The sequence below is a fragment of the Haliotis rubra genome, unplaced genomic scaffold, assembly GCF_003918875.1.
Source record: "Haliotis rubra isolate DU_JTF1 unplaced genomic scaffold, ASM391887v1 Scf712, whole genome shotgun sequence".
NCBI lineage: Eukaryota > Metazoa > Mollusca > Gastropoda > Lepetellida > Haliotidae > Haliotis > Haliotis rubra.
The window spans coordinates 259,374-273,042 of NW_025767427.1; the positions used below are offsets into that span (position 1 = coordinate 259,374).

General features: G+C 39.7%; 1 protein-coding gene across 1 annotated transcript in view; it reads left to right on the plus strand.

Moving 5' to 3' along the window:
- The first annotated feature begins 12,765 nt into the window (after window positions 1–12,765).
- LOC124259192 (dnaJ homolog subfamily C member 5-like) overlaps window positions 12,766–13,669 on the plus strand; it is a 32,196-nt gene continuing 31,292 nt past the window's right edge. The window contains exon 1 of the mRNA XM_046693290.1: window positions 12,766–12,907. Coding sequence (XP_046549246.1) covers window positions 12,882–12,907 — 26 coding nt within the window. The 5' untranslated portion in view covers window positions 12,766–12,881. The remainder of the gene's footprint in view (window positions 12,908–13,669) is intronic.

Genomic DNA, 13,669 nt, shown 5'->3' on the forward strand with positions numbered 1-13,669 from the left:
ATATGATCCAATTGGATCACATGCTTTATAATCCAGTATCATTGGTTGTGTTTTGATTTATACATAAATTGGTTGTGGCAGCAATAGTTGTTTGATATTGATCATAAATTGTTTATTCTTAAGGTGAGCAAAAAAGCAGTTTTCATACACAATGACTTTTGAGCCAGAAGTTGCAAATGATCTGCACAGATCAACAAAATAACCTTATATGTTCAGTCAGCAGTACATAATCCATGGATGAAAATGAATGCTTGCCTGGAGGCCCATGGCTAGTAGAAATTACCTTAGACAAATAAACTTTTAATTCAACTTGACCATGGGCCTCTTATATTTTTTACACATGCTGTGAATTATTTATCTTATTCTAGATCACATTTGGCACAACCTTTCAGGTCTTCTAAAATAGGAGTTTTAAAGTCTCCATAATTTATAAGGACCTTTTCAGGGCGACATATTTACTTCTGTCTCTGCTGAATCAGCAGTATTCCATCAGCTGGAAATATTCTCAGACAAGAAAAATTACCGATTATTTCAATCTTCAAAAAAAATTATATCATCATTTCAATAATTACATTAATTTGCCATGTCCTCACTTTGGGAATAAAAATTTGATTAACAAGAAATTCTTTAAACTAATTACATGCTCCAACTGTTCCTGTTATGTAGGCTACGATTGACATGGCAGGACTTGAAAAGAGGTGCTCAGATAATGATACTCAACCCTGAGTATACAGCTTATGTCATTATATACATTAGCAAATTTAGGATTTTTCAGTTAGTGATTTAATATGCATATGTGTCTTGACAAAGTCCACCATTGCAGGGTACTATTTCTTAAATTCTAAGCAAGTATAACATCATGTTTTGAGATGGCATTCAACGCCGTAATATAAAACTAAGCATTCAAACTTCTTCCTCTACAGGGGCAGTGGGGTAGCCTAGTGGTTAAAGCGTTGACTCGTCACACTGAAGACCCGGGTTTGAATCCCCACATGGGTACAATGTGTGAAGCCCATTTCTGGTGTCCCCCGCCGTGATGTTGCTGGAATATTGCTAAAAGCGGCGTAAAACCAAACTCAGTCAGTCAGTCAGTCTTCCTCTACAGTTTTGAAACAGGTTACCACTGGATACCTACAAAACCAAATTACATGATCAGGAAAATTCAAATTCAATTTTGAACAAAATGTCAAAATTTTCAAATTGTGTGCCCAGTACTTGGTCTAGAAACCTGGATAAGTTCTTGGAAAAACAAGACTAAGTACATCACCATAGTCTTCAAGATATATATTCATTGAATGAAGATGGGAAAAAATTGCTTGGAATCCAATTCTTTGAATGTTGTAACTCTGAACTTTAGTTTCAGGCCTTGAATTATTTGGGTTACAAGTCAAATCCTAATTTGTATGAAATATTCTCGTAAATATAACTCCATATTGGGAATCTTGGTTTGAATAATCCCATCCAGTTACCTCTATTGTGAGAGGTAACGTAGTAAAGTCATGTGCACTCACAGTGTGGATCATTGCTTGTCATATCAATCACTGGTTCATAGACTGCATTAATTACATCAACAGGCTTCTAGCTGAGCCCCACATGGGTACAATCTGTGAAGCCCATTGCCCTGCCGGGATATTGCTGTGATGGTGTACAACTAAACTCACTGACTTCCTCACTCACTATATCTGAGAGAAGAGTGCAGCATTAAAAGACCTTATAGCTAAAATACATGGAATTATCATGAAACTGCCCTCCCATTATCAGAAATTTACAGGCCGCTGCAAATGATATTGGACCGCTCTACCTTAACGACGGGCCACTATCAGTTCTGTTGTCAAGTGACGTCATAGTGGGTGCGTGGGCTTACGGTTCATTCAACATTAATTGGCTTTCGACTGGCAGATATTCTGGGTCAAAGCAACCCGAATTCCCACTTTAAATAGCGGTAATATTGGCTTTCTTGCTGGTACTAACCTCAACAATTGCACTATTAACGTTGCTGTTGGACCAAAACCGAACACTGACATAGTTTGACATGTTGCAGGCTATGGTCTTGTCAAAGGCCAAGGTCGAATATCGTCACTTTCTGTTGTGACGTCATTTGAATTGTTCGATGACGTAATTGCATTCGGGCTGTCAACTCTGTCAGAAGTTGGTTTTGAGTAAACTTACAGTAAAATTCCTTCGCTGTTTCCTTTTTCTTTTCAACGCAAATTCCATGTATTTTAGCAATAATAAGGGTAATGCTATTTTTGAGGGCTTTATCATTTGCAGAAGACCTCGGGGCTTCTGCAAATGATAATGCCCTCAAAAATAGCATTACCCTTATACTACTTCCAGTCTGGAGTAAGATCCGTGTTCAGCAGATGAAGAACAGAGATAGGTGGACAGGTTTTGTGTAACATGAGTCCATTGTACATGTGTCTGTTACTCTGCATACTCCACGCTAAACCAGTTATACTGCAGAGGCCGATCTGTATGTTGAAAATGGGGATGCACATGATACCTCAGTCACAAAGTGACTTCACTGAGGGTGTGGTTAACATGTAAACTGTCTGACAGAAAGTATGGGGGATGTGCACTCTCTGCTGGATCCTTAAGTGATGGTAGATTCACAACTCTGCTGATGTCAAAGATATTTAGTCAAGGCCAGACCAATTATATTTCTTGTTTTACGGATTTTTGTCCTCAGAAAATCTGAAGGCAGGAGGGAAGAAAAATAAAAATATAATCACCTGTCAAAGTAATATTCCTTCTAAATACTCAAAGTATGTTACTTTTGGCAATTTATGAAGTGTATATGGGGCAAAAGAACAATCTAAAAACAAAATTTCTTGTGTGTTTACATTTCTGGCCAAAAATAACATTAGGATTTTATTTTTTGAGTGGGGAAAATTAGTTTCAATTTTTTTTCTTATTCTTGAAAAAATACGACAGGCAGATCTGTAAAACAAGAAATAAAATTGGCCTGGCCTGATATGAGTTTTTAGCATATTATGTTAGCTAAGAAGAATCTCTGTGTTTTATGTGAATTATTATGAAGCCAAAAACTGTCAATACCAAATCAGATAATGATGACCCAGAATATCTCTTTCATGCAAATTCAGTCCAAATTATATGTATATTTTTTTCCATTTACAAATAGAATCTCCATTGACATGATCTTATAGCAAATTATGATTTTAATTTTACCTGATTTTGTAATGGAACTCAGTGAATATGTGTTTAATGGCAGCATTATTTTGTGTTTTTCTATCTGTACATATCATAATGCTTTAAGCATTGTCAGATATATTCTGATAGATTTGTGTGATGTAATTGGCAGTATTAAATATGCAATTATAGCAATAATATTTTTGGTTTTGGAATTTCTTTTAAATATACACTGAAAACCTATATGATGGAAGGGCTCAGGTGGCCAAGCTTTCAATGGTGCTGCAATTGGTACTGCAGAGATGCGTCCCTTGGGCATGCCAGGAACCTCTGAAGCAAGTTTCATCCTGATATGTTTCTAGGTTTGTCAACACCATGCTATCTGGATGATTTAATGAACATTCATTTGTGGGACAAATCATCAACACATCCTGGATACACATTGTAACAACTTGTCTTCAAAATGTGTCATAATGGAATTGGAGGAGGTCGCAAAAAGAGAGTTGGGGTGGGCCATTATGTGTGTTTATTCAAGTCAAGTGTGTGTAGTCCAGGAAGAAGGGAATGGTTTGCGAGAGGTGAATTTGAACATTGTACAGGGACTGGTTTATTTTGTAGATAAAGGGATGTCATGAAAGATGTTCCTTGTATTATTTGGATATGGTCCATTAAATGTCACATGGGTGATACTTTGATACAGTCCAAAAACTTTCTGCTCAAGTCATTTTATCTGTTTTTATTCATTTAATTTTAACAAATTATTCTTTCATTCACCTAATTATAAACTTTGGTGTTATTTTCAGACTGCGGTGGGGTAGCCTAGTGGTTAAAGCGTTGGCTCGTCACGCTGAAGACCCGGGTTCGATTCCCCACATGGGTACAATGTGTGAAGCCCAGTTCTGGTGTCCCCTGCCGTGATGTTGCTGGAAATTTGCTAAAAGCGGCGTAAAACCAAACTCAGTCAGTCAGTCAGTCTCATTTGCATGATTAGGCAAGTCAGGATTCAGGGATCACGAGTTTGAATCCCAGAATCTCCAGGCACTGATATTGAAATTTGCCCAGTGGGCAACCTAGTGGTGCCATATAGGTTTCACCAGAGTGGTAACAGTCTAAGACTTTCATCACCCCTTTCATCCTTCCCTGTCCTGCTTTCAACACACAACATGCCAACCCCTTGTGGTCATACTAAACCTTAAACCCAACGTCCTCTTTACCCCTTGGGTGAGTGAGTGAGTATGGTTTTACTCCGCTTTTAGCAATATTCCAGCAATATCACGGCGGGGCGGGGGACACCAGAAATGGACTTCACACATTGTACCAGTGTGCTAAATATACACCTGGAACTTAATTAAGCACCCCCCCCCCCCCGATTTTCTGGATGATGAGAAACAAAACTTGCTGTAACTTTCTCACTATTCCAAAGATAGTGGAACCTTAGCTATTGTGAAACATACGATCTATTGGCAAATGAAAAACAAGACAATGATTCCAATTCGTGTTGTTTTAATAGCGTAACCAATGTGATTTGGTCACTATTGATTTTTGATGAAAATAGTCACTGAACAAGTATGGTCGTAGCATTGTCAATGGCTGACTATTACAAGAAATGATGCACAAGGAATGTCACATGCTAACATCTGATGGGTCTGGCATCAGTATCGGGTGTATCCCCCACGTGCTTGGATGACAGCTTGAATCCTTCTCCTCATGCTACTGGTAAACCTTCTGATACGATCAAGTGGCAATTGCCGCCATTCTTCATGCAAAGCAGCTTCCAGCTGTGCAAGATTCTGGAGAGGGGGTTCTCTCAACCTCACACGGCGTCCAAGAAAGTCCCAGATGTGCTCCAAAGGATTCAAATCGGGGCTCATTGCAAGGTAATGCCATGATAGCCTCATTCTGGAGATGTGCGGTCACAGCACGTGAACGATGCGGCCTGGCGTTGTCGTCCATGAATATCGGGTGAGTAGCCAACGGATGGTTGTCAAAGTGAGGCACGACAACTGGATGGAGAATATCCCGGATGTACTGCTGACCATTAAGATGTCCTCTGACAGTCACCATTTGCAGTTTACAGTCGTGTGAAAGACAAACCCAGATCATAACCGATCCTCCACCATAAGGAACAGTAGGGTGGATATTCCAGGGCACGTAAGCAGTGTTTTTATGCCCCCACACTCTCATTCGACCATCTGTAAAGTGGAGGAGGAACCTGCTCTCATCTGACCAGTGGACCCTCCTCCATGTCCTCAAGTTCCACTGCCGACGGGCCATACGCCACTCCAGACGTCGTCTCTTAAGGAGATCAGACAGAGCAGGACGTTTGATGACTCTTCTGAACCTCATACCAAGTGCCCTAAGGCGATTTCTGACGGTTCTGGTGGATAATTGTCTGTAGGGTAACCACAGGCGCTTCAAACCCGAACTTGTGGCAAAGGGTTCTCGCCTTACCAGACGTGCCAGGCTGCGATCATCACGGGCCGTTGTCTTCCTGGGTTGTCCAGGCCTTGAACGATCTCTCACATATCCTGTCATCTGATGTTTCGGACAAGTCGGCTGATGACCGAGTGACTGTAGCCCAGTTGTCGTCCAATAGCTTTGAAGGACATGCCTGTTGCATGTATGCCTACAATATATTTGCCACCTTAGTGCTTCAGAAAGTCATCTCCTCGCCATTTCAGTATTCATTAATGGAGACAGTTACAAATTTGTCTGCTTTTATACCCATAAATTGCATATCAGAGAAACTGAATTTTGGGAAAAGTGTGGGTTGTATGCTTCACGTGCACAAGGGATGCGTTGTGACGAGTGCAAAGGAACTGAAACACCTTTTTAGACTACTAAAGATGTGTTGTAATACAGAGATATCATTCATGTTTAACGATGGTTAACAGTTGCTCTACTATCATGAAATATATCAGGGGGTGCTTAATTAAGTTCCAGGTGTATAGTTTCCCAATTTTGCAAGCCAGTCGGGCTAGCTATGCCAGAAAGTTACTAGCCCACAAAATAATTCAGTAGCCCAAAATTTGAATGTAGAAACTAAGCAAAAGATGAGAATAACATATTGTCGGCATGACACGGGTTTCATCATCAATATGATGAACATTTTTATCAGGCCATAATCTTGCATGATTTAAAAGTGTATTATAGATTAACAAGTCGGAGAGAGTGATATACAATATGTAGTTACAAAATGACCCCATGCAGATTCACTAACCAGTCGGGCCAATGACTGTGGAGATTTACTGGCCGGACTGGATTTTTCCTAGCCACGGGCTAGCGAGCAAGTGGCTATTTCGCACACTGCATTGTACCCATGTGTTCAATTGAACCGGGGTCTTAGCGTGACGACTAACAGGATCGGGTGGTCAGGCTCGCTGACTTGGTTCGCACATGTCATCGGTTCCCAATTGCGCAGATCGATGTTCATGCTGTTGATCACTGGATTGTCTGGTCCAGGCTCGATTATTTACAGACCGCCGCCATATAGCTGGAATATTGCTGAGTGCGGCGTAAAACCAAACTCACTCACTCTTAGCGTGACGTCACGCCGAAGATCCGGGTTCAACTCCCCACATGGGTACAATGTGTGAAGCCCATTTCTGGTCTCACCCGCCGTGATATTGCTGGAATATTGGCGTAAAACCATACTCACTCACTCACTCACTTTAGTGTGACGAGCGGACACTTTGACCTAGAAATTATACATACACGATGAAAACACTTGAGGTGTTACTTTCCTTTCCACCCTATTACCATTAAACACGAAAAAAACCTCTTCCAGTGCCTGTTGCCAGTTGTTTGTGGTATCAAAACATTCATTCAAGTGAACCAGATAGTTTAAGTGTCGTAATTATTTTTAAAGTTAGGCCTTTGATGTGTGCCCGGAGAGCGGAAGGTCGCGGGTTCGATCCCCGACCGCTTCATACCAAAAGACGTTAAAATATGGTACTTGTTGGTCCCTGCCTGGCGCTCGACATTAATGGGTACAACAAGGACTGGTCGGCTCGGAGTCAGTATAATGTGTCTGAGTGGGGTATTCATGTTTCACTGCGGCGTGGTATCTAGTGGGCTAGCACTATAAAACCAGCTTAAGTCTGGGCTAGTACAAGCAGCCGCACATACACATACACACGCATGCACGTCTTCATATGAGCGAAATATTCTCAAGCACGACGTTCAACCCAATTTCACCTCACCTCACCTTTGATGTGTACTCATCGTCGCAGATACTTTAACCTTTGGATATATTGAACATCAAAGGAATTCATCGCCTTGCTCAATGAAGTACTAATTTCTTCTCATAATTATATATAATAAACCATTTAAATGAGGATTCGGTAGAGGTCACGTGTCTATCATTTCACGCTCAATTAACACGCTAATTTCTTCTCATAATTATTCGTAGGCAGCTATGTAAGTTGGGGTTGGTAGAGGTCACGTGTCTGTCATATTCACATCTGTCAAAATTGTGCATCAATCAATTGGATTCGATGTTGAAATGTTCCGTTTATTGTGTAGACACGTATAGATATCGTATGTGTTGATCGCGTCAGTTAACTTGTAAATCAATCAGTTGAAGGTTCGTGTCATATTCTCTGAAGATGCGACGAAACCAAAATCATCAGCATGTTCATATCATGTATTTTCTAATCGTTTCCTTTAAACTTATTCCCAAACATATCTTCTATTTGAAAACATATTTTGAAAATATGCACACGCCAGACCAATTGCTTAAATATTTTCAGATTTGTCAAGTGTTTAATGAATTTGTTTTGTAACTATTGATTTTCAAATTCAGCATCTCTTGAATTGAATATATGTCAACAAAACAATGATGAAACAATATTCTCGGGCAAAACAATAAGTTGTTTCCAAGTCAAAGGCGTAAACATGGAAATTAAATGAACTGGTGTATTATAATGGGTTAAACATAAAACTGAAGCATTAACTAAACCGCCATTTATATCACAAATAAACTGACGGACAAAAGAAAGTATACACTCATTTGTCGTGGTGGCTAAAAATGGAAGAAACAAGAAACGGTTATTCGATAGTGGTGTATTTAATACCGGTGTCATAGTTGTGTTTCTGGGCGATAAGTTTGGCGCGTTTCGGCGATTGTTTTCAGGCTATACCAAAAAATGAGTATGTGAGTTTAGTTTTACGCCACACTCAGCAATATTCCAGCTATATGGCGCCGGCCTGTACATAATCGAATCTGGACCAGACAGTCTAGTGATCAACAGCATAAGCATCGATCTACACATCTGACCATGCACCCGATTCAGTTAGTTGCCTCTTACGCCAAGCATGGGTTACTGAAGATCAATTCTAACCCGGATCTTCACGGGTGCTATATAAGTAGCGTTTTGATAACGTTTGTAATTTTGAGGTCAAATCCCGTTTTCAAAGTATACGTCCTTTTATCCAGCAGTTGATGATTATGATAATAGGCACGTAGTGAAGAAACTGGTTATATATTAGGTAAACCTGTTTCAGAAGATAAAGTGGGGAATCGAACAAGGGTCTTCGGAGTGACGAGCGAACGCTTTAACCAGGAGTCTCTCGTATATATGATACCATTCATTGGTCTATTTACAGGCTGTCATCATCCATAGTCGTTCTAACTATAGTACTGACACCAGCGCTACAAGACTCGCAAATACTAGAGTTACGGTGTTGTATGCGTTTATTCAGACCCACTTCCTGCTCTGGAAGTGTGAATGAACTGTAGATATAGTGCTTACACTTAGGGCGTACGAGAAAATAATGACATGCATTCTCACACTGAGAGACGGGCTCACATGCTTGGCAGTCTGAAAGATGTACTCGAACTAGGACTCCAGTTATTGAGAACTACTTGACTGCTCCGGTTGGATATGTTTGCTTTCCTGTGACACAGTAAATAAAAAGCGGTACGTGTGTTTGTGTAAGTAGGTATATTGAACTTTATCTACAGGCTTTTTTTCGTTCCTCACAAGAGTGACTTGTATTGCCTTACCCATTTTGAAAATGTTTTGTGAACCTATTCAGCGAGTACTATTTGATATAGCACATCAAATTACGTTAACAGCAGCTCATTTCGTACAACGGAACGTTTATCATACGACGACGTCCAAATTCTGTACAGAAATAAATGAGCGACTTGCGCACGTACTGTTCCATACCTAAACGAATCATGTTGGTTCTTGTTGTTGTAATTTTTGTTCTATTTGTTGTTTTGGTTTGGTTTGTTGGGTGGGGTGGGGTTTGTTGGTGTTGTTTTTGTTTGTTTGGTTTTTAGGAGATGGTGGTGTGTGAGAGAGAGAGAGAGAGAGAGAGAGAGAGAGAGAGAGAGAGAGAGAGAGAGAGAGAGAGAGAGTTTGTTGTTGTTTTTATTGTCTAACTCGCACTCAGCAATATATTTCGTATGATTGCTTGAGTCTGCACCAGGCTATCAATTGCTGACATCCTGAACATCAATTTAACCTGGGATACGATAACTTGTTTCAGTGAGCCTGACCGCCCGATCCCGTTACTCGCCTCCTATACGACAGCATGTGTTGCTAAAGACTTTTATTCGGATCGTCACTGGCTGAACAAATCTGTAATATACTTTGAACTTCATCATGTAGGGATCGAATCTCACCCGGGTGTCTTTTGATATCAAATATGATCGCCACGAGTTGATGAAGTTAAAAATATCCGAGGCTTGTCGAGAATATTTTACTTTTATCGAGTGTTGATATATTTGATATCAGAAGACACGAGGGTGATATTCTATTATCATAAAAAAATCATTCTTCATTAGTTTTCAATGAAATGTACATCTCTGAACACGGTACTGCCATTAGACTTGCAGTGCAGCTATGTCACATCATTGTGACGTCATCAAATTTATGACGTCATAGCATTGTGATGTCATCTTTTTTTACGCCATAGCATTGTGAGTCATGTAATTGATGACGTCAGGGCATTGTGCAAAATGTAATGTCACAACATCTTCTAGGCGATTTCGTTTGATCACACAAGCAATATTTCCAGTGGAACACGGTTTTAGGTGATAAATACTTCTTAAGATGAATACAGCCAATGCAATTAAACTGACTTCAATAAGTGTGGTGAAACCGTTTAAGGACAATAACCGAGTACCGAGTTAATTTGTAAAACATTACCCAGTCATTTGGAGTCACCTTACCAAGACATTTGGTTCTCAATATTACCAAGACCATAGGCGGATCCAGAGGGGGGTGCAGGGGTGCGCACCCCTCCTTTTCTCAATAGTGTGTGCACCCCACCCACCCTTTTTTTTCTCAAAAAGCTGTATCCGCCCCTGAAGACACTGGATACAAAATTACCTTCAATCATATCACAGACGTCTTTCCACATGAACATTGTTCTCACTGAGTAAAAATGAGTGAGTGAGGTTTTACACCGCATTTAATAATATTCCCAAAATACTGCGGCGAGGGACACCTGAAATGTGATTGACACATTGTTATCATGTGGGGAATCGAACCTGCACCCTCGACGTGACGAACGAAAGCTTAAAACATTAAAGGCTCCCTAACCGTCTCTCGATAGAATTAAAACCGCTATTACCTTGTTTCGGGGCTGTAAGACTGGGTGATAACCTGCACGTACTTCAAAATGTATAGCACGTGCAGCACGAGTTGATGCAGATCAGATCGCAGGGTAAAACAGCGTGGCATCTTAGCCCGGCGGTCAGACTCTGTGTTCGTGATATCAATCACTGATTTGACCCATATTATTTACAGACCGCCATCGTGCACCTGTAAATGCTGAGTGCGGCTTTCAACAAGAAACAAACAAAACTACAACATAGGGCGATACTACTATTACTCGGCTACTCTGGACTGCGAAACATTTATCCAAACAGCAACAGTTAAGTCCCTTAGGCATGTCAGGATCCGATGCTCGTGCTTTCTGATCTTGTATTCGACCTGCGTATAATCTTTGGATTCAGTCACACTATCTACCTATATTTTCAATAATGTTACTTTTACATTGTTACCAGTGCTGGAGGGTGGGGTATTCTCCATAAACTGGGGCATGTTTGTCCCGTTGGCTAGCACTATTTAATCGACATTATTCCGAGCTGGTACATTCGGCGACATTCACCCAAACACGCATGCACGCGGCTATGTATACTGAACCAAACAGGTTAGGCAACATTACTATTTCTGATGATATTTGTTTAAACGAAGACTGAGCACACAGCTCATATGCAAGCAGTTATACACAAAGACACGCGGGGCTATACATACCAATAAAAATGTGTTTTAATGAAAATACCACCCCTTTCGTTATAAGTGCAAAATATAGAACGCGATGTGAAACCTCACCTCACCTCACTCCTGCACTATGTATACAAAATATAACTATTATTATTTCCCAAAATATCGTATCACCTTACCTCATCTCATCCCACCATTACCGCACCGCAAAGCAAAGCAAAGCAAAGCAAAACAAAGCAAAGCAAAGCAACGCAACGCAACGCAACGCACCTTACTCCTATACAATGTGTGCAACGTTTACCATCTTGAGATAAACAGGCAGAGATATACATAAGAGCAAAAGCAAAGCAAAGCAAAGCAAAGCAAAGCCAAAGCCAAAGCCAAAGCCAAAGCCAAAACAAAAACAAACAAACAAACAAACAAACAAACAAAACGAAACGAAACAAAAACGAAAACAACAACAACATACAAACAAACTGAAGGCGCACTTTTATTAAAGGTATGTGCATATATATGTTTTCGAGATCAAATTAGCTCTATACGAGCCAGATTTTAATACCACGTCAGCTGTTCATGCTAGATGTACTTTAAATACACTCCCTTTCACGTGGTGTATCAATGATAACACCCACCAAATAGCTGAAGTACGCACCGGGAGCTATGTACAATTAAAGAACTGCTGCTGACAAATCAGACCAGTGAAGCCCTATATATTCTAAAGTGCTGTCCAACAGCGACCTTCCCAGTGGGGCTTCACTGAACAGGCTACAACCTCCGTTATCACCAACTTACGTCAAATCGATAAATGATCAATATTTAGACAATTAGTTCTCTTATTTGCTCTAGCGCTCGGTGTAATGTGTGCGGAGTCATATGTTCAAGTTTCTCTTGATATACGCTTGAAACATACCGCTGTATGTTAAAACATACCACTGAACACTTCACATAATAATGAATTAAAATCTTACACGTCATCATATTGACACACTATGTGTAAAAAACAACAAGTTCTTCCATCATACGGTTTTAACACAGCTGCCCGTTAAATAAATGAAAAACGTCTGCTTTACAAAAAAAAAATATACGAAAGAAACCATAATTTAAGATTCGTTAACTGATTGCAATGGCCGTTTGATATTTAATAGATATTACCTGCTTATGTTTCATATATATATTGTAAATTGGTAACAGGAAACGTTTTTTTGTAACGAAAGTGTCTTTTTGTTTGACTGTCCTATTTAAGTCCATGGTGGATTTTTATATAATGTTATGCAACATTCTCTACAGCGTGGAATGTGTCGACGAATTTATACATGTAATTATCTCTTGCAATTTACTTGTGGTGCGCGACTTGTAACATACAGAGTTATTTCCCCTACGTCTAATGTCAGTGAGCAATATGGTGATCTCGATATGACTCTCCCAGCGTGAATAATCTCGTATTTACAATCATCATTCCAACGTTAAGCTCGGTCAAATACCTACAAAATGACAGCTAGACCGAGATCTTATTCGTAAGTATAATTACGAACTCGCAAATTGCGTAGTTAACGTGATTTTTTAAGGAAACCATCGATGGTTTTGGACTTACCGGATCTATCATATGTATGAATTAACATGACATGAAACGAAAGCATGCACTAGTATGAATGTCAGCGGCTTGAAGACGTAGTTCTTCAGGTTTTAGTATATTATGACATGGCTTACAATGTTTGAACCTTTTGTCTGCATATTCAGTTATATCGATGGACATTTGTGATTATTAATTAATTAGCTCTCTACTGCACGCATGGCTTACAGTCACCAAAATTGAATAGTAATTGCCAACTGTAATTAGATCTATATTATTCGGAGCACCCTTAACTAGTCTAGGTCCCTGGCATTATGAGACAGTTTCTTCGATGAAAAGAATGCGACTACTGTTTTTTTTATGTATAAAAAACAACTACTATAATTATGAGACCAATTGTCATGACTTCTAAAGTGTTAAACATGGTAAAAGAGATCTATTTCAACACCTCTGGTGTTGATTTCAGTAAGTCACCTAGATGAGAGGCAGTGACAAAATGGAATGAATGCACCAATTGCTGAATGGATCAGTCCTACTATTAGTTATTGACTTTGTTATTATTATCATGAGGGTACAATGCGAATAGATTAAATGAAATTCATCAAGAATTTGTTCATCTTGTTAAAAGATGTGTCTATGTATTTAAGGACATTTAGGGAAATAGTTTGGTTCTGAAATCTTCATAGTATTCCATCTGATAGCATTT